Source organism: Brassica napus, chromosome A6, assembly GCF_020379485.1.
Source record: "Brassica napus cultivar Da-Ae chromosome A6, Da-Ae, whole genome shotgun sequence".
In the NCBI taxonomy this organism is placed as follows: domain Eukaryota; kingdom Viridiplantae; phylum Streptophyta; class Magnoliopsida; order Brassicales; family Brassicaceae; genus Brassica; species Brassica napus.
In genome coordinates this window covers 18,896,427-18,920,160 of record NC_063439.1, presented here as the reverse complement: position 1 = coordinate 18,920,160, position 23,734 = coordinate 18,896,427, and the positions used below count along the sequence as shown (strand labels likewise).

Below are 23,734 nucleotides of genomic sequence, written 5' to 3'. Positions count from 1 at the left end.
GAACCGATCTAAACGGTTTGGGTTTCATCAACGTAACCAATAATTAAAAATCGAACCGAAGTTTATTACAAAACGTGTGATGCGGCGAGAGCGCGGGATCGCAAAACGCAGGTGCAGCGTCCCGACGAGGTCGGTTAGCTTCTAAAAGAAAACCGGTCGGTTTGGGATCGCGAGTCTAGTGAAATTTGAATCCTTTGGCTGGTTAGTGCTTTAATAAGCCACGACAAAATTTAAAATCTCGACGACGGGACTCTCTGAAGAGAGGAGAAACCGACGTATCTATCTAGGTCCAAGATCGGAGCTCGGAATTGTCTTCAACGCCGTGAGCTTCTCACTTTCTCCATTTGTGTGTTTAGATTTTGATTTAGGTAATTCAACTACTTAGCATGATTAGATTTTGAGCTTGCTGCTACTCTGGTGAATCTAAAGATGTTATTTTTCTTTTTATATGTTCTTATGGATGGAACAATGAATGATTGTTATATAATAAAGATCTTCTTTTTCCAGAATCAGTGAGCTTGAAGTAAATGCAAAACATGTGCTAGATCTTCTTCTTCTATGTACGGTTTCGAAAAAGAAGTGCTTACAAAATACGGTGACATGTGTACCGCAAATGCTTAGGTTGCTTTGAAGGTCTTCCTTTGGCTTCAGTTATTTCAGGACGTGTCTATACAGCACACGGTGGGCTTTTCCGCAGCCCTGTTGTGCCTAAGAGAGCAAGGGGAAAGAAGAACCATCGCGTGCTTCGTCAAGAGCCTGAACCGAGCTCTTTGAAGCTAGGTACTTTAGATGAATTGATGCAAGCTAGAACATCAGTTCTTGATCCTCCTTGGGAAGGTTCCAACTTGATTCCAGGAGATGTTTTATGGTCTGATCCTTCATTGACTCCAGGCCTTTCTCCAAAGGAACAGAGATGCATTGGTCTTCTTTGGGGTCCTAACTATACAGAAGAGTTTTTGAAAAAGTACCAACTAAAATTAATCATCAGATCACATGAAGGTCCAGATGCTAGAGAGAAGAGAGCTGGCTTAGCTGGTATGGACTTAGGATATACAATAGATCACGATGTTAATCTGGAAAGCTTATCACTATCTTCAGAGCTCCAGACTATCCACAGTTCCAGGTTCTTAGGATATACAATTGATCACAATGTTGAATCTGGAAAGCTTTACACAAAAGAAAAATGGAACCAAATCTACATCAGTTGTTTTATTAAAGTTGAGACTCGCTGTAACGTTTTACATACTTTATGGATTGAATCTTTCAAGGAAGTATAGAACAGATGACTTGTTCAAGAAAAAGAGTATAGAACAGATGCTGGTTAATATACTAAAGCTTAACCAGCATCAGTCTCAATTTAGTTCTTTAGTTTCTTATATTTTTTTTACATAAACCGAACTAACCGGAAACCAAATCTAGGTAAATGTAGGAAAGCTAATCTCCACGCTAATTACGGCGACAATCCACAGATAGTGGTGAGTCTCTTTGGTTTAGTTTTTAGTGAGATAGTTGTAGAATAGGTAGTAGTACATTGATAGTGTCGATTGATTTGAGGTTTCAACTAATGATTGCAGAGTAGCTGATAAAGTTGGTAAAGGATGCCTCACAGAACACGGCCATTGATGGGGCTGTTGCTTTTCACAGGAATAAACGCGGTTCTGGTGCAGACCATTACTCCAGTTTATGACTTTGTCTGCTTCTTGCCTTACTGGGAGAAACGGGTATGTATGTTTGTCCTAGAGTAACTTTGGAGACATACTTCTTATATTCATAGTAATAATTATGCTCTATTTCTTCGTATATTAATTGTTCATCTCCAAGTAACATCTAATGTGCATTGCTTTCTCTTCACTTTATGTTCTTGTGGCTGAGATATTCGTTTGTGTATATTCAAGTCTAGCCTAAATATTGAGGACTGTAGATCAGATCAAACTAGCATTAGCGTTGATTTGCTTTAGCTGCATTCTGAATGATATATTTGGTTCTTACTGAAAGATAGTAATAAGATGTGGTTGATGCCTAGCTATCTTCTGGTTCCTTAGGCTGTTTACTCTACTTTAAATCATTTCTTGCAATTGCTGTTTACCTTTTTCGATTTTATCACGGGCTGCTGAACTAATAATGTATCATTTATTTTGTCTAAAGAGAGAACGAATCCGGCAGGGGCTTCAAGCAGCTTCATTGTCAGTTGCCGCAAACTCAACACATAAAGCTACTACTCAAGCATCTGCTAGATGATTCTCTCCATGTCATTCATTTTCTAAAATCACGAGGCATCCAAAGTACTAACGCTTAAAGATGATAAACTGTCCTCTCAACAGATAGTTTCATCACTCATCCAAATATTCACATGATCTTCCCCATACCTCAATTCCAAAAAGGTTAGAACATTTTGCTTGCAACCCTTGAATGTTAGTTAAACTCGATCGACACACTTTTGTCTTTCGATAAGATGTTTTGAAGAACCTGAATCGGTCTGTTATATTTGCCAAAATAATGTCCAAGACGAAAGTGGTTTTAAAGTTTTGAGACATAAATATACAAAGACTCGTTCCCCCCATGTGGGTGTTGGTTTTGAGTCTTTTGACTGTACTTTGTTCATCGACAAACTTCGACATGTACTCACCTCAATGTTTTTAATGCTTTCATGTGCATAAAGTTAGTGTCACAACAATAATAGTTAAAACTTCATCTCAAGCCTAAATTATTGTAAATATTAGAAAGAAAAAGATAACGAAAAACATATGTGTTGTGTGATGGAGGCGAGACCATTCTGGAAGAGGTCACAACAAAATGTCGCAATTAGAGACTATCTTGATAATCTGGAGTTGTGTCTTTTTGACTTTAATGCCATAATCGGACAATACCTATGAATTATGATGTATCAGGCAATGCAATAATGTCTTTGTTCAATTATTTTCCAAACTAGAGATGTGACAACTTGTCACTGACAAGCATATAAACTTGTGTTTAAGTCGATGTGATGATAGCCGGTGGATATTTAACTGTATCCATAGTTGCATACTTTAAGGTTATGTGTATCCTATCCAATCAAACATCTTGTCACTCATGTAATTTCTTTGACTGTTTCAACAAAACACAAATATAAAGATAATTTGAATTTATATTTGGAAGTTTTAGGCTTTTAAGTTTATGGAATATATATATGGGTAATTTGAACTAGGGATGGGCAAATTACCTATAAAACTTGATCTGATTCGTTATTTATTTTGATTCGTTTCAAAAATTTTAGATATACGTAAAGTTTCGACTCAAAGCAAATAGAAAAATATGATATTTGTAAAAAATAAAGCAAATCACAAGTTTTATTTTTTGTAAAGCCGGATATTCGATTCGATCCGTATAGATATATATATGTAATGTAATTGTATATACAAACTATTATATCTATACATATTTTATGATATAATTTGGTTAATTTTTTTTATTTTAAGTTGTTTTTTCAAATTTTTGTTTCGGTTATTGCATATCTAATTTAATTTTTATATTGAGTCAAATGTTAACATATGAGTTTTCCTATTAAGTTTATTAATATTGAATTTTGCTTTATAATTTATATTTAAAATGTTAGTTTTTCATATGATATTTTTATTTTTATTTTAAATTGATATTTTAAAAGTTTTTAATTTAATTTTAATGTCATATATTATCTTTTTAATTTTTTGTAATATAATTGGCGAATCGAAACGAATATTTAGAAATATTCCGGACGAGAATTTTTTGGATCGAAACAAATCATAAATATAAATATTCGTCTAGGACGGAGTAAATCACGAATACTGAAACTTTTTCGAATATCCGCTCCCTGTCCACGCATAACTTGAACTGGATTGTTTTGGTCTTAAATTTAACAAAATGTAGCAAAAGTTACTTTTCAGAAAAAAGATGGATACTTATTTTCAGGTTTATACCTTGATCGCTAACAAAATTAGAATACCTAGAACTGTAGACAAAACTGAATATGTCATTTGGAACTCACAAAAATATTGACTAGCTTCTACACTTCCACACGTATGCATGACTCATACGGTCTTACAATCTATATGCGTTACGCGTGTGAATGTCCAAACATGTTCACACGATTAATTTACAATCTATGTGATATCAGTGATCCTGAATTTGTGTGGATATGTATGTAACGAACAACATGAATTAATTAAATGGTTTATAATCATAAAAGTTAGGGATTGATGGAATGCATAAAAATACAGCTCAGTTTCACAAAGAAAAGTTGAGCACTACACTAGACAGAAAAGTCACAAAACAAACAACGATTGAAAGTTGAAACGTATAATGTCACGTCACAGGTTAAGCAAAAAAAAAGAAAGTAAGTTACTTCTTAACCCGTTACTCTTTGACATTTTTGTCAAAAGGAATAAAGACTTCAAAGAGTTTCGCATCTTTAATACAGTAAGGAAACGGTAGTGACTAACAATAAAAGACAAGTAAATTAGTTGAATCAATTCTAAAACGTTTTTTTCGTTCTCAAATTTCCCATCAAAATTTGAAAAAATTGAACGGACAAGAGGGATCGTTAATGCGGAGAGAGAGGTAAAAAATGAAACGCTGAATTAAAGTATTAAACTTACCGGTGATGTTGGAATTATTATGTGAAGAGGGACCCCTATGCAATTAAAGCCTCAGTACTAGCTTCTACACCTTTCTCTCATACACGACAAGTGGAAAACAGATTACTGTGCAGTTAAATAACAAAACTATATACTATAATCATTTTACAGTAAAAACACTATTAGTATTATTACTGTCATTATGCAATTCGAAATTAATTAGTTTACAAAAAAATAAATAAATAAAATTATTAAAAGTTAAAAAATGCAATTTTGACATGTGCAAAAGCACCGGCCATGGCGCCTTTATTACCAACCATCTGCTACTGCTCTTACGGATAGTGAAAGAGAAGCTACCATTTTTCCAAATTTTATCACAAAAATATTATTTTCGATATTTTCTTTACATAAAAAAAAATATCTTAGAAAGAGAAAGAGAGAGACTGTGATCGATGGCGGAGGAAGAGATGGTGGCTAGTGATGTTACAGCTCCGCCTCGTAAGGTTCTCATCATATCCGCTGGTGCTAGTCACTCCGTAGCTCTTCTCTGTACGTCTCTCACTCTTTTCTTTTTTCTTTCCACTAACTTTTTTGTCGGTTACAAAGGATATGTTCTACACGGATTCTCTTGATCTGACCATTTCTACACTCTAGATATGAGCTTATAGTTTATTTTGTCTCATGATAGTTGGATGTTTTGATTATTGTAGCTGGGGACATTGTTTGTTCATGGGGCAGAGGAGAGGATGGACAGTTAGGTCATGGAGATGCGGAGGACCGACCTTCTCCCACTCAACTAAGCGCCTTGGATGACCACCAAATCGTTTCGGTTACCTGTGGTGCTGACCACACGGTTGCTTATTCTGAATCACGCAAGGAGGTCTACAGTTGGGGATGGTTTGCTTCGTTTCCTGTCTGGATTTTGTTTTAAAATATATACACTCATTTGCACAGACTATTAAGCCTTCCTCCATGTGTGTCTTTATTTTGGCAGGGGTGACTTTGGGAGATTAGGACATGGGAACTCTAGCGACTTGTTTACTCCACTGCCTATCAAAGCACTGCACGGTATTCGTATAAAGCAGATTGCCTGTGGGGATAGTCATTGTTTGGCTGTGACTATGGATGGAGAGGTGCAGAGGTATTTTACTCTTACTTACCTATTCTTCTTCATCTTGTCAATGCTTTTCCATCAGAATTTGGTTATGTCAATACCTTTCAACTGTGATTTTATATATTTTTGGTTATTGTGTACATTCTTGTCTTGTTGATGACACCATATCTTTTTCACTTTTATGTATATAAAGCTGGGGGCGTAACCAGAATGGTCAACTTGGCCTGGGTGATACAGAAGATTCTCTAGTGCCTAAGAAGATTCAAGCCTTTGAGGTTTGTGTTCCCTATATATTCTTCTAGTAGCATAACGTTAACATCTTTGTTGTCATTGTAGCTTCTTGAACTTACCAAAGACAGCATGTGCATTAAAATTGAGTCAATGTTTGGTCCCTTTAAGCAACTTGCTCTTCTTAAAGATGCTAGTATTACTAATTAAGGGTCCAAAGCTGGTGGCGATATATTCAGCTTATAGTTTAAGTTAGCATATGTAGGATTGGTCACTAATAAATAGCTGTAACTATCTGCTAACACAACACAAATACATGGTAGGGTCTAGAAGATTTAACGTCGGAGACTGTAAGTTTATTAGGTTGGTTAATCCAGAGTGTTACATCAACACTTCGAAATTTGGTAATGGGTGCAGGGAATACGAATCAAAATGGTTGCGGCTGGTGCAGAACACACTGCTGCGGTGACAGAAGATGGTGATCTGTATGGATGGGGATGGGGACGATATGGAAATTTGGGATTAGGTGACCGCAATGACCGCTTGGTTCCTGAAAGGGTTACCTCTGCTAGTGTAAGAAGCTATCAGACTCTTGGTTCTATAACACTATTATACGCACCTGCTACTTGTTTAAAATTACATTTGAAACTCAGTATACATAAAATAAAACGAAGTTAGTTCAATGAGCCCATATATGGTTGTGGGAACTACAATTGTAGGGTGAGAAGATGAGCATGGTTGCTTGTGGATGGAGGCACACAATAGCAGTTTCATATTCTGGAGCATTGTATACTTATGGATGGAGCAAATATGGACAGTTAGGACATGGGGACTTGGAAGATCACCTTGTTCCTCACAAACTGGAAGCGCTGAGCAACAGCGTTATCTCCCAGGTTTACCTAGCTAGGCTTTAAAAACCTCTATATATGTACATCTGAAATTATCAATCAGATAGGGATTAATATTTGGATAATTTTCCTATGCTAGCTGCATGAACAAAGTTTCTGATAGTTACTACCTACTGAAGAAGACTTATCTCGTTGTTGTATATGTATGTTTGTGCTGGTTGTGTTCTTCTGGCTCAACATCTTCCGAACCTTTTTTGGTTTTTTTTTTCCCTTCCAGATCTCCGGAGGTTGGAGACATACAATGGCATTGACGTCTGATGGGAAACTATATGGATGGGGTTGGAATAAGGTCAAGAATGTCTTATCTGTTGTCTTTTATCTAGAACACACGCTATGATGTTCTAAGCTTTCATCTACACACTCATCTTAGACTTTGCATTCAGTTATGTTATGCATGCACGTGAATATTAAGTAAAATTCGACAAGACTTTGTTAGCAAGACATGCAATGCATACTCACATTGAATAGGACAAGCGTCTAATGTACTTTTCGTTTTAGCAATGCAGTTTGGGCAAGTAGGAGTGGGCGATAACTTAGATCAGTGTTCTCCTCTGCAAGTTTGGTTTCCCGACGATCAGGCATGCTTCTTATCTTACAATGACCCCTTACAAGACTTTAGCCAGATGTCCTGTCACACTCTTTTCTTATATTCACACAAATATCTTTGTGGAATTTTAACAGAAAGTAGTTCAAGTCTCATGTGGATGGAGACATACATTGGCTGTGACTGAAGGAAATAACGTATTTGCTTGGGGAAGAGGTACAAATGGACAGCTCGGTATTGGAGAGTGCCTTGACAGGTAAAAAGTTGTTAGATCATCTAAATATGTTTTCAGTTGCATATATGCCTTTTGGTTTTATGACTATTGATCTTCTGTGTGGTTTATAGGAACTATCCTCAGATTATAGAAGCATTGAGCGTTGATGGAGAAAGTGGACAACATATAGAGTCTTCTAATTTTGATCCATCTGCAGGTTAAAAATTACCGTTAAACTATTCTTGAAACGGGTACAAGTGAGCTAATATTATCAATTACTCCGTTGCTATGTTGCAGGGAAAAGCTGGGTGTCACCGGCAGAGAGATATGCAGTTGTTCCTGATGAAAAAACTGTGAGCTTCTATTTTTCTTCTTTCTTCCTAAGAAGCTCTAATACAATTAAATTCGTCTTAGCAAATGGAACAATTATAGTTTTTTTTTGGCATGTGCTGACATCAGTAAACGATAGATCACCGATGCTCATTGATGATGGAGAATATAAGTGTTGAATAATTGGTATTGTTTTTTTGTATGTCAGGGACAAACGGATGGTTCAAGCAAAGGCAATGGAAGTGATATGAGTGTCCCCACAAACTGATGTCAATTGCGTGTGTTCGATTTTGAGTTTTTTTTTTTTTTTGGGCCTCGAAAGGTTTTTTCAACGATCTCTATTGGTTTTGTACACCACGTACGTCTGGTCTAGTTTGGACTTTGCTTCTTTTTTCGTTGTTGTTTAGTTCGTCTCTTTATTTTAACCATAATAATGTCTTACGAATTATGTGGGTTTTTCTTACGATTGCACTTCTGATCATGCATGTTCCATGTTCTATATATTCTTTTAAGCATCCCGACAATTAGATTATCTAATGAAATTTGGAACTAGAGAAATTAGTAAACATGTCATATATCCGCTAAAACATTCCTACTATAATATTTTAAGTGCATCGTTGAAAATCTTCTATTTGAGTGGATTCTCTTTAAAGAGCAACCATCCAAATTGGTGCTTTGAGTGTTTCTCTTTATGTGCGCGCGGGTTACTCACTCAGTTATTCGAAAATTGATGTCACTTAGATAGATTCGATTCCATGTTATGTTTAGTACCTTCTTTTTTTTCAGTTCCATGTCACATCTTTTAAACTCTCTGAAGATTCTTCCTGTCTCTTCCACGAGTGTCCCTTCCCACATTTTCTTATTTTGTTGTATTTTTTTTTTCATAAGAAGCCAAGAAAGTGGTCTAGAAATTTTCTTTTCACCGACATATGTTCTATAGTATGCCAATGTTAAGTTTAATTTGTTTTATTTAAATTTTTAAGAAAAAAATAACACACAATTAAATAATTATGATTTGTATTGTATTATATGTATGTTCAATTTATATATCTTATCAAGTCTCAATAGTTTATTTCTTTGAATGCATGTGGTTGACAACAAATCAAATTAACAAACTTTACGTCGATTATAAATTCACAACATATGATATGTAAATGAATTACGTAAAGATTAAATTATACGAAAACAAAGAAGCTTTAACATTATTCACATTTCACCAAAATGAAATATGTTAACGATCAAATTTTTAATCGTTTGTTTCTCTCCTCTCTTTTTTTTTCATCATCGATCGTCGACATGGTTTTGCTTAATAAGTAGTTTTGAACGGCTTGTAAACCTTAAGGTCAAGCATTACTCCGACGACTGAGCCAACTCCGGCGACCACTGTAACCACTAAACAACCACAGCTCAACATCTGTAGACAAACCCACTTCATACTCCACCTCTCAACTTTCCTCTGTTTTATATACATCTCCACGGGAAAATAAACCGTCAAAGGCCAAAACGCTAACGCTCCCAATATCCCTACGACGTCGTTGAAAAACGGCATAAGCATAGATATCACAGTGGTCAAAACCACAAAACAAGACCGGAAAACTGTTCTGAAAACGTTGACTTTGTACGGTGACCTTACTCCAGGGAACCTGATTTCGAATTCCTTGGAGACCAAGTCACTATCAGGAAACCTAGCAGCTGCTTGTTTTTCGACAAACGCGAAGATAGGCTGAGCAAAGACTTGGTAAGCTCCTACAAGGTGGACTACAATGGCGGCGTTAGCCACGTCGAGGAGCCAAAACGGATTGTAGAAACCGAACCCGGTTAAGAGGTTTCCTGGTGCAGCATCTCCAAAAGCAGCATAGCCCATGCAACCACACAGCATGTAAAACGTCGTCGTCACGGCAATGCTTATTCTTGTGGCGTTCTTCATCGTTTTTGATTCAGCTGGTGGAGATCTTACCGTGTCTTGAATCTCGATAAGGACAACAGAATATGAATAAGCAAAGGCAATGTCTCCAAGTGCTTGGAACGTTCTCCATATCTTCTGTGTCTGAGTCACTGCTCCGATGCTTATCCCAGTGAGACTTCCCTTGAAGACTCCATTTGCTGAAACCCAATTAACACACTCTGGTTTGTTTGTAGAATTTTTTTTTTTTTAATTCTTATATGGAAAGATCTTCAAAAATAGTACTTCATCCTAATTCCAACTCTTAAATACTAAACCATAATCACTAAATTCAAATGTTATATATTTTTCAATTTTTATATAAATATTATTTTGTAAATTTGTCTTTTATGTGCTATTTTGAGATTAAAATGTCATTTTATTGCTATTTTTGAATGTATTTTTCATCTTTTCTGAAAGTTTTAGTTGTTTTTTTCTTTGATAATTTGGGGTATCCGAACGCGAATACCCGACTAATCTCCTAGGAGGCGGTCCACCGGTGAAGGTGAAGGCGAGTAAAATCTAGGTGATAAATTTCGAATCCGCGGCATTTAGCACATTTCCGAGTCCACTGTGCCACTCGGTCACAGCCATGTGGTTAGATTTTTTTGTTATTACCTGCAACCTGAATGATACCGAGAGCTAAACCGATTGAAGAGTATGTGAATGACATGATGGCTGCAACTGTGGAAAGCCACCAAATCTGGTCAAAGTCTTTGATCGTAGAGAGCAAGATCTCAGTCACACCAAACATGATCATGTACGGATTGCTTGACATGTGACATGGGTTCTTCCCTCCGCTCTCGTGGAAACAGTTGGATCTCTTGATAGCCCTAAAAAAAACACTAGACTTTTAGGGTTTTGTCTTATTATTTATATCAAAGAAACTTTCTTAAAGACACTCACATCATGCTTATAGATGATGCGATAGTGTACCCGATCGTGGTACCGAAAAGATTCAAGAACTGCATCAAACCACAAATCTTGAACCGAAACCCACCTATCATAACACATAACCGGACAGAATAAGGCATAAGAAAGCAAAGTAGAGCAGAGTTATTCTGCTTTACAAATAGTCATTTTAATATATTTTTTTGTTACACAAAAATAATCATTTTAAAATTCTAACACAATTATTTTATATTTCAGCATTAGTATTAATTACAAAATATTTTGATTTAATGTTAATTATTTTATAAATTATTAGTTGAAAATAAATATAATTTTCCTAATTATTAAAAGCATAACCGAATTTTTAAAATTTGTGGAAAAATATCAAAATATCACTTTATAAAACATAATGAATGGTTTATAGTACCGAGGATTGATTGGACAGCATCCATGTAAGTATAGTTTCTCTTTCCGGAAACAGGATCTCCGGTTCTGTAGCAGTCACTGAGAAGAGTAGTAGAGTAGTAAGTGACAAAAGAGAACAAGAACATCACTGCAGGACCAGCGATCCAACCAAGTTGAGCTATGGCCCATGCCAGCGAGAGAACACCAGATCCAATTACAGCGGTTAAAATATGCGCACTTGCGGTCCAAACCGTCCCTGAAAAAGATGTATATTCACCTATTATCATGGCGTCACTCTTTTTACGTACTCTCTAAGCTAGAATCAACCATTAGTCCATTACATAGGTTTATATATTGTTACTTTACCTGATCTCTTAGGTCGACCATCGTCATCGAAACATTTGAAAGCTGGTCGAGGAACATCCATCTAGGTTTTAGTAAGACGTTACAAAGAGAGTCAATATTAGTTCGAAATACTGTTATAAGTAACGATATTTGGGGGTAAATATATATTTTCTAAGAGAGAGAGAGAGAGAGAGAGTAGTTATAGAGTACCTCTTCTTTTTGAGCCTTGAGAATAAGCAATGGACAAAGAAAGAAATGCAAAGGAGATCGGTGGTGAGAGCAATATTGCTGCTGCATTTATGATTGTTTTGGGTCATATCTTTTATAAGCCATCAAAAGTGGAGAGAAGAATCTTTTCTTATTTCTTCGGAACACGAAATTATTATTTATTATTTTTATATGCAGTTGATCTTGTCGACTTCGGAACGAACGCAATTAATGTTATAGAGTGGACTAGCTCAAAAATACTATATTACATGAACTAAATTTGAAATACATATCAATCATATGTTATGACCTACCATATAAACAACTTGGGACGAAAATTTAGTTTCAAGCCGACGAAATTATTTTTTACATGTAAAATATGTGAAATTCATGAACCACATAATAAGCCTACACATTTTATATTATTGCTTGTATGATATGCTTATTGCTATTAAGGGCATCCACCATGTCTATATATGATCTGAATTAAAAAAAATATAAATGAATTAAATTTGTTTGTGGTGCATATATAACATACATTTTAAAAGAAAAAACAGTTTGTTACTAAACATCACATTTGTGATTCTCTTAATGAAAATATAGGCTATTAATATAATCAGTATTCACAGTATTATTACATGCGAGTATGTATATCAGTACTTGTACATCAATGGCCGGATGCTAAAACATTTGTCATAAGTATACATATATATTTGCATGTGTCGGACGATGAATAAGAAAACTACTAAAAGCATAGTATATGGTTTTCTTCTCCTATATCTCCCATTCTTTGGGTGTGTGTGATATAACGTGTACCCTTCTTCTCAAATGTTTTCATTCTCTCTCATCAATTGCAAATATCATGTAATCGCTCAATAGATCATTCATCAAGATTCTTGATTCGCAAAGGACATTTCGAATACTTTTTTTGAGTATTGAACATTTCGAATACTTCGTCCTACTCTTCTAATGCATGTGATTGCATGGGTTGATCAATTTCTGATCCTATACATTTTTTACATCGCTGATGATTAAGTCTACTGAATGATATATATGTATTTAGTTAAGAATATTATATAACATGAATGAGCTAGGAAGACGTACTGACATAAACATATATATATATATCACAAGCGAATAATATTGTCTTTCGTCTAAGTGTACAATATGTATATAAGTATGTCAACTTGGGACATTTTTAAGATTTATTTTGATTCCTCTATTCTTTAGCGAAAGATACGTAAAAAGAAAAAGAATCAAATGCTTGTTTTACACCTCCATACCCTGGGGTTCGACCTAATCCCTCAATAATTAACAAAGCTCATTCTTACTTCAATTGCTTCCGAGTAGTAGGCTATATTAAGAACTAATGAATAAAATAAAATATATATGTACTAGGCCAATAGTATTATTGGTTTAAACGAACAAAATAAAGGGACAATGCATGATCAGAAGAGAATCGAATTTGTCATGCAAGTGAGCTATTATCTATAACATTTTCAAATTTTAAAGAGTATCTTTGATGAAAATTTTCCAAAAACTCCTTTTGAATTCAAGATTCTCTTATTTTATTTATTATATTCACCTACATTTACATTCCTAAATCCTAAATGTATTAGTTTATGTATAATTCGAGATTCATGAACGGAATACTGTCTGGAAACATACATATGAGGTTAAGGTATCTAATTTTATACCTACGAAAATTAGATAGTTACGTGACTCTTGTTACACGAAACTTTAGGCGTCTTGTTTTACCTACACGAATCTAACACTAATAGCGGCAAACTTTTTTTTTTGGTAAAAAATAGTGGCAAACTTTATACACCCAAAACCTGTAAACAGTTCAAGTTATGTCAAAGTTAACTGAAGACAATCAAATATAGCCCACAGAATCTGATTAATTTTCTACAATTTTAACATTTTTTTACTTTGAAACGCAAATGAGAATAAGACGACGTTCGTTGTCCCATTCACATCCTTGTTTTTCTTATCTGAAAGCCTGAAACGTAATGCTTGAATGTAGAGAAATAATATAGTTAGCAGCAATGAAATATTTGATTATCTAGCGTAGATGTTTTGGGCAAAACGAAAATGATTATGGATAGAACGGTCTGACTAAAAGACAATTCGTTTTATTTTGAAACCATGGCATTATGAATTATCAAAACGCTAAACTCTTATATCAAAGATAAACAACGATGCAAGTGACTTTCAATCTGCTTAGGTCTTACAACTACTAAGTCTAAAACTCCAAAAATATTTTAAGAAAAGGTAATATGCAAATTCGTCGCTGGTAAAGCACATACCGGCCACGAGCATAAATGGTTCAGTCACAGAACCTTTACGGTCCAATCTTGGTCCACTCGGACACCTGGTTTGCGGATAGTCAAGACCTTTGTACCAGAGGAAGCTACTAGTCCACCCATTCGCAATGGTCCCATCTCAATCTCGGCCTTCTGATTCAAAGGTTCGACCAGTGCAGACTTCGGACCTGAGGTGTGTCCTAAGAGTATAATCCTGTCGATCGAACATTGGGAAGAGAGTCTAGCGTGAGGAGGAGCTAAGTTCGTTGATGTAAGAACACCATTGGAGAAAACGAAGCGGCGGTGGATGTAAGAGCCTCGCCTGAACTCCAAGCTTTTTCCATCGTCGATGTAGAGTTCACCATCTGCTTCTTGTGTACTGTTCAAAGCTACCACCTGAATAATAATAAAGATTGCAGATCGTTACCAACCAATCACAGTTTAACTTTCTATGGATCAAGTTATATGACTATGTTCCCTTGGTGTTTCGAAGTTGGATCACATAGTTCGTCATTGCATTCAGTTACTGAGATGCCTTTTTCTTACAAATTACTATTCCCTGGTCTAGTTATTTATTGAACTGCTAGCGGATGACAAAACACTGTGATAATGGAAGAGTTGAACGTACCAAAGTATAAGGATCATTGTCCATTTGAGAAGAACTTCGCCTGAACCGGTCTTTCCTCGGGATAATAGTTCCAGCCCTTTGAAACGCAGGAATGCTTTCTTCCGGAGCATCCATCTTGTAAGTCTTGCCTCCAACGTATGTCTTTCCGTTTCTCAGGTCATACCATGATGCTTTGCCAGGCAAATACACGGAAGCATGTGTTGTTCCCTAATTTTGTATATATACGAGAAGTATGTCACTGGTCTTCAGAGATGATTCATTAAGTAAATAGACGAGAAGGCGAAATAAATCAGTAGAAAGAAGCGCTCGAAGTACCTTAGTGTAAACTCCTTGCACTAATAGAGCATTACCGACCATGAAGGCTTCATCGTTGCTAAAAGTAGCTTCATCTTGTGGGAATTCCATCCATAGCGGACGTACAACTGGCACACCCGTGACATTTGCTTCTCTAAATAACGTGTAAAAGTATGGGAGCAGCGTGTATCGAGTGTGTATGGCATCTCTCATGAGTTCTGTATTCCGTTCACTGAAACAAAATGAAATTGATTTGATTCCAATAAGACAGTGCGAAATCAATGAGCCAGCAAAACAAAAGGCAGAGGGACCTCTGGACCACCGTTGCAACGCCTACTTGACGAAACTAATGGGCTAACTATTTATAAAATTAACTGACTAGACGGCAACGCTTGTATCTACTTGTCAGATGCATTTCAGTCTGCTTATTAATGTAAAACTGATATCCTTTCTATGTTTGTCACAAACTAGACCTCGAACGTTTATACTCGGATAATAAGTCTCGACGAGAAACAAGGACTAAAATCTTACCCAAACAACCAAGGCTCTCGTCTTTTGGTGTCATGATGAGCATGACCCCTGAAAAATGGATAGTAAGCACCGACTTGGTACCACCTAACTAGTAGTTCTGGTTCAGGATTTCCAAAGAAACCACCAATATCAGCTCCTACAAAATAACAGAAAACTTTCATTAGATTTGAGATTCTCCAGCAGGATTTGAGTGGATAATTTCCCTGTACCTGAGAATGTGATTCCAGTTAGACCAAGTGTCAATAACATTGGAATAGAGACTCTAAGGTGTTCCCACTCGGCTGTGTTATCTCCAGTCCAAATTGCTCCGTATCTTTGAGTACCAGGAAAGATTGCTCTTGACAATACAAAAGGCCTATCTTTTCCTTCTTCACGCATAACAAGTCCATCGGAAGTTGCCATGTGAAAGTAATATCCATAAGCGTTATGAACTTCCCTGTGTTCAACACCACCAACATGTAATGCATCCCTTGGCATAGTAACCTATTCAAAGAAAGAAATCCAGTCAGTCTTCATCCCAGTGATAACCTTTTTCCATGAAAATTCAATGTGGGGAAAACGTGAACTTTCTCTACGATAAGTCGATACCTAATAAACCAACAAACGTGAAAATAAGCAACCATAGCTTACACTTAGAAGTCACAAGGATGAAGATTCAATGCAATATTTAAATAATAAAAAGGTGTCGGTTCATGGCAGACTAGTGATGTGTAAAATAAAATAAACAAACAGAGTTCAAACTTATCCAAAATTACGATATAGGCAAACAATGAACCGCAAACCCAATTAATACGAGATCTTGAGCTACACAGATAATAGAAAAACAATAAGGTAACAAGCAAAGGCCAATAAAGACAGAATGTTATACCTCTGGACCATTAAATACGGAAGGCTCATTCATGTCATTCCATATGTACAACGACGGAGTTGAACCAACATAGTTCTTATACGAGAATCTTCCACCCCACCATTCCCTAATCTCTGGACTCAACATATCAATGTAAGATGATGAACCAGGCCAGCACCAACCATCAAAGTCCTTTCCAGAAGAATCCTTAACATAGTATCCCATCTGAGTAGCCTCCTTATGCAAAAAGTACGAGTCATCCCTCTTGATATGAGGATCCACAATGGTAACCATCCGCCTACCCTTTGCAGCCAATTTCTTTTGCATCTCCTCTGGATTCGGAAACAACGCACTGTCCCACGTAAAGTATCTCTTCCCATCTGTATGCTCAATGTCAAGCCAGAGAACATCATAAGGAATGTCATGCTCGTCGAATTTCGAGTCCACCTGCGCCACATCCTCCTCATCTTTATAGTTCCACCTACATTGGTGATAACCAGTAGCAAACAACTGAGGCATCGCTGAAGTACCAGTCACACTTGCATACTGTTTCACAACATCCTTAGGCCCAGGCCCAACGAAAAAGAATGTATCCACAATCCCCGCCTCACTCATCCACAATGTATCAATCCTACTCTCACTAGAAGGCAATGCAATACCACTCTCTGCATCCCACCCGTTAGCCAAAACATCAATCTGCATCTCCGCAGCATTCAACCAGAAAAATCCCGAAGTTTTACCAGATTTCCCATGTGAAACCATGAATGGAATCGATCCGTAAAGCCCAAACGGTGATTCGTGATCGTATTCAAAGACATCAAGATTAAATAGCCTATAAGGTTCAGACTCCTCAACTCCAGGACCCTTGGTAGGCTTCAAGGCGAAGCTAGTAGCGTGTTCAGGTATCCCATAGACGAAACTTGAATCATAAAACGAAACGTCAAAGCTAATAGACTGAGAACCATACGGTCTCGAATCTGTATGAGTCCTAAACTTCTCTTCCCAGTTATCTCCCTCAGCTTTCTTCCTCAGCTGCTCAAAATCGAATAAGCCGTGAGAGTTCAAAGACACTACGCGACGGCGATCACCTGATTTCTCGCGGACGAACACCTCAAACGGCTCGTGACGCACCACCGCCTCGTAGCCATCGGATACGTAGATTACCGAAGACGGTGTAGCGTCTCCGGCGATCGTCTCCGTGGCTACTTTCTGAAGCCAGATCTTCTTCTCATCGAACTCGGAGACTACCACGTCTGGAACTCTGAATCTCTTCTTCGGCGGATTCAGCGTGTGGTCCTCATCGATCCTGAGCCGCACGATCCCGTCGGCGTAAACGGAGAGAGAGAGTACCAACGGCTTGATCTGATCCTCGTCGCTTTGGTTAGCGATTTTCGGTAGGAGCTTCGCTACTAGATCTCCATCGGCGATGGAAACATCGCTTGCGATGAGTGAACACGCGCCGGGAGCACGGGATCGAGCGCGTTTGCAGAATGGAGTTTGATCGCAACTGCGAAACTCCTCCTTCTTCCATGAAAGTGCTGTTTGTGAGGCGAAGCAGATCAGAGATAGTACAAAGAGAAGAGATCTCATTTTGGTTCCTCGTTCATGAAATCTCTAGATTGAGGAAGAAAAACACTGAGGGTGAGGTAGGAGATGATCTTTCCGGGTCGGATATAGCCCGTGCTTAACGGCCCATTTAAGGCCTTTTAATATTAAATTGGGCCGTTAATAACACTGAGGAAGACGATCTTTTCGGGTCGGGCATATCCACCCGAATACCCGACCTGCTATCAGATAACAGCCCATTTAAGGCCTATTAGACACGTGTTATTCATAACCCGACCCTAACCCGATTTACAAATCAGGGTATTTGAGTTTTCGGATCTCGTCTTCTTCAAACTAAACCCTAATTTGGAATCGTCGCGAAGGATGATACCGGAGAAGACGATTGTTACATCGGAGACTTCAAAGTCGTCTCCTTTAAACCCTTCGTCTACGCGGATTATCTGCCATGTCTGTAACAAGCAGTTCGCGCAGTACACGTGTCCTCGCTGCAACTTCCGCTACTGCTCTCTTCCCTGTTACAAATCCCACAGTGTTCAATGCACTGAATCCTTCATGAGAGAGAACGTGGTCGACGAGTTGCGGCAAGTTCGCTCCGATGATCAGACGAAGACGAAGATGCTCGAGATTTTGAAACGGTTTCACGAAGAAGAAGAAGAAGAAGACGATGACGATATCATGACGGATGATGGTGAAGGTTCGAGTTCGACAATACCGGAGGAAACTATTCAGAAGATTCTTGCCGGAGATGAGATCAGTTTTGATGATCTGAGCTTAGAGGAGAGGAAAGGTTTCCAAAGAGCGTTAGCTTCTGGAGAGCTTAGCAAAATGATTGAGCCTTGGGATCCTTGGTGGTTAAGCTCTTCAGCTCAAAGGATATCCCTTGGGGCTCAAGGTAAACAATTGGTACAATGCGTTGAAGAGGAAGATGATAAAGAAGGAACCTTTGTGAGTGACATACCTCGAGGGCCTGATGCACCTCTGATGTCACTAAGCAAGCTTAGCTCCACGAAGCCATCTCCGTTGTTGGCAATCCACTTGGTTGATGTTTTATACAGTTACTGTTTTACTCTTCGTATCTATAACGGAGAATGGCAATCTGATTCGTTAGGGGCAGCGACAATGGTGCTGAGTGTTTCATCAGTGTTGGGTCAGAATGCACAACCTGGGACTATGAAGGAAGTGTTGTCGTTTTGCTTGGAACAGACATGTTCGTCAGCTTATAAAAGCCTTGGCGGTGGTCTGAAATTCGGGTTGAATCTGGTTGATGATGTGATTCATTTGCTATCTCTTGGCAATGCAGCTCTGGTGTGCTTGCTCTGTGACCTCCAAAGGTTGATTCTTGGTGCACTACAGGAAGTGAAATCATCAGGGCGTGATCTGAAGAAGAAACTAAAGCTTGCTGACAGGAAAGTGTTCTTCATGATGTGTTGGGTCAATGAGCAGACTCCGGAAGTGTGGCAAGCGTTGGAATCATCGGTAAGGGCAGAGAAGAACTCGATTGTTGAGCTTAACGATTACAAAGGGTTTCAAGACGTGAAGGAGAAAGTTCATACCCGAAAAGGCGGTGTGGTGATTGAAGAGATAGAATGAGTAAAATGTAGTGAATTTCATGTGAACAATGCTCAAGTTATAGCTTCATAGTGTAATCGAAATCTTGTTTGTTATTTTGGAACTGCAACAGAGAAATAAAGACAAAAATACAATCTTTTCTTTCGCTTTCATGGTAACATCTGAATCCAATTGCAACTCAGGTTCATGCATTGTTCTATAACTTCTTGTTCAAACTTCCGTGACTTTACGTCTCGACAGCTTTATCTTCGTGGGATAGCCACCTTTCTCCTCGAAGATCACAAGCTCATTCCCGGAAGACTTAAACCATGATCGTGGAACATGATACCTAAGCCAAAAGCCAAAAGCCAAGAATCAGATTTGAACAAAAGAGAAATGTGAAAAACGAAAGAAGGAAGGCTTTAATACCATCTTTGAGATGGCTCTCCACATCCAGTGTTGCATTTATCCGGCATAAATTTGCCTCTGTAGTCACATTCTTTAACGCATTCGTCATTTGGAGCGTTCTTTCTAGCAATCCTGGGCCAGTATCTTCCAATCTCTTCACCGTTTAGCCAAGCCATGCCTTTCCCCATACTGATCATATCCAGCCCAACTGGTTCACTTCCAGAAGGTGGGTCTATTATAACCTACCAAAAGATTCAGATCTTTTAAAGACAGGAAACAACATTTGATCCTCTCTACAAACAATCTTGGATCATGCCAAAGAGTTGCATTACCTTGTACCAAGTCAAAGGTTGTTTCTTGGGAGGTTTAGTAGTCACGGTCCATTTGACAGCCCCAGAGTTACCTGGCTTGAATAGACCTAGCTGCTCTCCTTGCACGCCAAGCTGCAAGATTTCAAGGAAATAGTATTGAAGTACTAATCTAACAGAGAATCACTCAAGGAGACATGAGAGGTATCTAGGTAGAGTTATATAACCTTGTAGGTCCATTTGGTATGTGTCAAGTTCAATGTGCCATTGTTAAGTCCTTTGATTGAGACGCTTGTAAGTCCGGCTGGAACCCATTCATAGAAGGACCCGGCATTCTGTACCAGAAATGAACCAAATGTATGAGTGAGGATGATGACGCATAACCACAATTATAATACTTAGAAACTTTCTGTTTATAGAATTACCGAAAGACCAACGGTCATGCTAAGCAGATCAATATTGTTTTCTCCCGCTTTGAGAGGAACTGATTTCTTGAGTTTGAAAGGCACATGAGTTCCATTCCCTGTCGCAGTTCCTGGAACCCAGTAGACACATTTAAGCGCAATCAATTAGCAACTCGAGTGTAAGCACCAACCAAAAGAACCACAGACAGTTTTGAACCTACCTATGTATTCTTTGTTAATGAAAATATGAAGAGTATGGCCCTTTGATTCAATAAAGAGAACCGGGAGAGTTTGCTTCTTGAGAAACCCTTCATTAGCACTGATTGTTATACTGCAAGAGATTGGATATAGTTGCTTCAGGTTCTTTCTCAAAAGGCTTTTCCGGGGTATTAACAGTAAATACTAACCTTGTTGTGTACCAAAGATAGTCAGTTGTGTCCTTTGTGGTGTTGATATGATCAACAAGTTCATTTTTCACAAAGTCTGCTTCCCCCCAGATACCAGGTTTCTCTGAGAACACTTGCCATTTAAGACCTGATGAAGACTTCAAATCTTCAGGTAACATTTCTACCTTGGAGGACTTCGCAGTTACCTTTGCAGTGTTGAAAACCTCGTTTTTGCAGTCAGGTAGAATGCTAACTGACCAAGCAGGTAAGTGGTATGTCATGTTTTGAAACACAGCCGTCTTATCGTTTTTATCATCAGAGTTTGACAGAAACGCAGCGCAGCTTCCTGAAGAACTTGTGTACACATCAGCCTGAAAATTGAAACAATGAACCATCAGAAGGAACATTTCGACAATAACAGAAGTGCTTTGTTACGGAAATAGTCTACCTCGAGTGAAGGGCCTAACGAAAAGTTTCGATGCTCGCCACCGATCAGCATGTTTTCAGAGAGCATTATAGCTTTATGGAGATTCTTAAGGTGACCCCATTTTGGTAATCTTGGCAATCCTAACAAAAGGGACAGAAGCAAAACATAAGTCATAATCACTAAAGAGCTATCTCACTAGTCCATAGTGATCTCTTTGTAACGCAAACTCACCGTACTCATCGATTGGAGCTTCATAGTCATAACTTGTTGTGATGAATGGACCTCCTGAAGTACGTCCAAAGTTTGTTCCTCCATGATACTACACAACAAAAAAAAGCTACATTCAGTTTACAAGCTAAGTACGTTGCTCCTCTTGAAGAAACAAACTAACTAGTATTTACCATGTAGTAGTTGTGAACACTTCCACCTTTCTGGAAAAAACGAGCAACAGAGTAAGCTACGTCCTCTGCTGGTCTATGTGGGTCTCTGCCTCCAAAAGTTTTAAACCTTTAAGAAAAAAAAGAATGAGAAAAGACTCTAAAGGTAATGATAAAAGGGACAAATTGATCAATCTTGTTACCATCCAGGCCAGTTCTCAGTCCATATCTTGGGTTTGTCCGCTGTATTAGGTGTGAACTCGTCACAGTAAAAGCCATTGCAGGTACTAATCTGCAAAAGTTAATACGAGAAATCTATCAAGACCCGGCGCATATACACTTTAACGTGTATATTAGATCTTGTGTTTCAGATGTGGATATAGACTTTATACCACAGTGGCAGGAGCATCCCATTGCTGGCACATCATCCATGGAACACCAATGTTCTGTGAAACAGCCATAGAAGCAGACCATTGAGCATACCGCTTCCCTCCTTCCCCATAATCACGCTCATAATACCCATACTCGTTTTCCACCTAATGAAAAAAATCACATTGTTAAAGAACAAATTATCAAAACAGAATGATGCTGAAGTTTAATAATGTTTTGTCATATCTCTTAACCTGAGACAAGATTATTGGACCACCCTGTGGTGCGAAAAGCTTCTCTTTCTTCAGAAGGTTTACTATATAAGTTGTGAAACTCTCCATGTAATGCTGAAACAAAAATACACAGAGAGAATGAGTTTTTTTTTTCTAGTAACAAAGAAAACAGAAATTTTGTCATGTGTGTGTTTGATACCTTCCATGGCTCGTTATCTTGCCTGAAGACTGTTCCTGGCACATAATGCAGCCAAACCGGAACTCCCCTATTAACCAACAAGAGTTTCAATAACAAAACAACATATCTACAGGGAAAGATGCTGGAGAAAGAGCATTACCCGAAGTTCCACTCAGCAGCAACAAAAGGGCCAATACGCAGGATCATATGCATTCCAGCTTGCTGAACAGTCTTGATGAACTTCACTATATCATACCGTCCACCAAAATAATACTACAAAACAAACAACGAAAACCGGATCTTGATTAGCAAAAAGGATTTGATGATGGACACAAAGCTCAACAAATACACTAACCTTCCCAGGAGAAGGCTCATGGCCATTCCAAAACACATAAGACTCAATTGCATTGCAGCCTCCTTCTTTTGCCGTTTGAACAAGTGATGGCCACATCTGCAATATAAAATCTACTTCTATCAGCAACAAAAATTCCCAAGAGAGACATTTTCCAAATCAAACTACAATCATTGCTAATAACTCAACTCATATTCGATCAAAAGCTCGAAGCTTTATTCTCTTAAATGTACAAACCAAAGAAAGAACAATCAAAACAGTATAAGCATAGAGCACAAATCTGAAAAAAGCTTCGAACTTTGGCATCAGCAGACTCAAAATCAAGTACTTGAGAAGAAAAAAGAGGAAGAGGAGTCAGTCACTAACAGCTGGAACACTTCTCGGATAATGAATGGCGGCGGAGATAATGAGCTGGCGGCGACCGCCGATAGAGAGAGAACGGTGGTCATAAGTTACATTCCCCGTTGCAACAGCTTTCAACGAGAAGAGAAACACAATCGCCAACACCAGAATCGCAGGTGAAGCAATGCTATTAGTAGCTCGCTTCATCTTCTTTGTCTTGTAAAAAAGACTTAAACCCTCTTTTCTCCGGTTGAGAGGGAGAAACAAGATTTATTATCCCTTTAAGAGCTTCCCAACAATCTTTCTTGGTTTGTGTGAGAGAGTGACCAAATCACTCATCAGTGTGAACTATCGTTATTTATTTTTTTGTAGATTCTCTTATTATTATAAATATTTTTTTGACTTATCTTATTAATGTACATGTCAGATTACATTTACAGGAAGGAAAAAAAAACACGATGATCTGTGGCGTGTTCGTAGCGTGGCCCTTGAATAGACAATCGTCATGGTCCC

General features: G+C 38.0%; 6 protein-coding genes across 6 annotated transcripts; 3 read left to right on the top strand and 3 right to left on the bottom strand.

Annotated features, from left to right (window-relative positions):
* The first annotated feature begins 226 nt into the window (after positions 1-226).
* Positions 227-2,642, top strand: LOC106414521. Its single transcript, XM_048781935.1, has 4 exons — positions 227-368; positions 508-1,475; positions 1,575-1,721; positions 2,146-2,642. Exons 3-4 carry the CDS (start codon positions 1,599-1,601, stop codon positions 2,236-2,238), a joined length of 216 nt encoding a protein of 71 aa, XP_048637892.1. The 5' UTR covers positions 227-368; positions 508-1,475; positions 1,575-1,598; the 3' UTR covers positions 2,239-2,642.
* A 2,232-nt stretch (positions 2,643-4,874) lies between these two features.
* LOC106416071 (ultraviolet-B receptor UVR8-like) lies at positions 4,875-8,408 on the top strand. Its single transcript, XM_013856908.3, has 12 exons — positions 4,875-5,138; positions 5,300-5,486; positions 5,584-5,730; positions 5,897-5,978; positions 6,349-6,504; positions 6,651-6,824; positions 7,057-7,128; positions 7,346-7,417; positions 7,521-7,639; positions 7,729-7,814; positions 7,895-7,950; positions 8,136-8,408. Exons 1-12 carry the CDS (start codon positions 5,042-5,044, stop codon positions 8,193-8,195), a joined length of 1,308 nt encoding a protein of 435 aa, XP_013712362.2. The 5' UTR covers positions 4,875-5,041; the 3' UTR covers positions 8,196-8,408.
* Positions 8,409-8,976: 568 nt separating this feature from the next.
* On the bottom strand, positions 8,977-11,836 carry LOC106351886 (amino acid permease 4). Its single transcript, XM_013791604.3, has 6 exons — positions 11,721-11,836; positions 11,532-11,592; positions 11,188-11,421; positions 10,776-10,869; positions 10,488-10,702; positions 8,977-10,030 (listed from the first exon to the last, which is right to left on the bottom strand). Exons 1-6 carry the CDS (start codon positions 11,805-11,807, stop codon positions 9,234-9,236), a joined length of 1,488 nt encoding a protein of 495 aa, XP_013647058.2. The 5' UTR covers positions 11,808-11,836; the 3' UTR covers positions 8,977-9,233.
* Positions 11,837-13,878: 2,042 nt separating this feature from the next.
* LOC106347941 (probable glucan 1,3-alpha-glucosidase) lies at positions 13,879-17,971 on the bottom strand. Its single transcript, XM_013787571.3, has 6 exons — positions 16,345-17,971; positions 15,686-15,959; positions 15,477-15,612; positions 14,967-15,177; positions 14,652-14,858; positions 13,879-14,419 (listed from the first exon to the last, which is right to left on the bottom strand). Exons 1-6 carry the CDS (start codon positions 17,911-17,913, stop codon positions 14,051-14,053), a joined length of 2,766 nt encoding a protein of 921 aa, XP_013643025.2. The 5' UTR covers positions 17,914-17,971; the 3' UTR covers positions 13,879-14,050.
* Positions 17,972-18,176: 205 nt separating this feature from the next.
* Positions 18,177-19,596, top strand: LOC106347940 (zinc finger HIT domain-containing protein 2-like). Its single transcript, XM_013787570.3, has one exon. The coding sequence runs from the start codon at positions 18,253-18,255 to the stop codon at positions 19,477-19,479; it is 1,227 nt and encodes a 408-aa protein (XP_013643024.2). The 5' UTR covers positions 18,177-18,252; the 3' UTR covers positions 19,480-19,596.
* On the bottom strand, positions 19,477-23,582 carry LOC106347939 (beta-galactosidase 10). The gene is made up of 17 exons (XM_048781933.1): positions 23,246-23,582; positions 22,883-22,978; positions 22,688-22,800; positions 22,549-22,615; positions 22,371-22,463; positions 22,140-22,283; positions 21,951-22,039; positions 21,772-21,877; positions 21,602-21,689; positions 21,392-21,510; positions 20,965-21,314; positions 20,779-20,888; positions 20,579-20,688; positions 20,381-20,488; positions 20,178-20,288; positions 19,867-20,087; positions 19,477-19,786 (listed from the first exon to the last, which is right to left on the bottom strand). Exons 1-17 carry the CDS (start codon positions 23,426-23,428, stop codon positions 19,669-19,671), a joined length of 2,226 nt encoding a protein of 741 aa, XP_048637890.1. The 5' UTR covers positions 23,429-23,582; the 3' UTR covers positions 19,477-19,668.
* Positions 23,583-23,734: the final 152 nt, after the last annotated feature.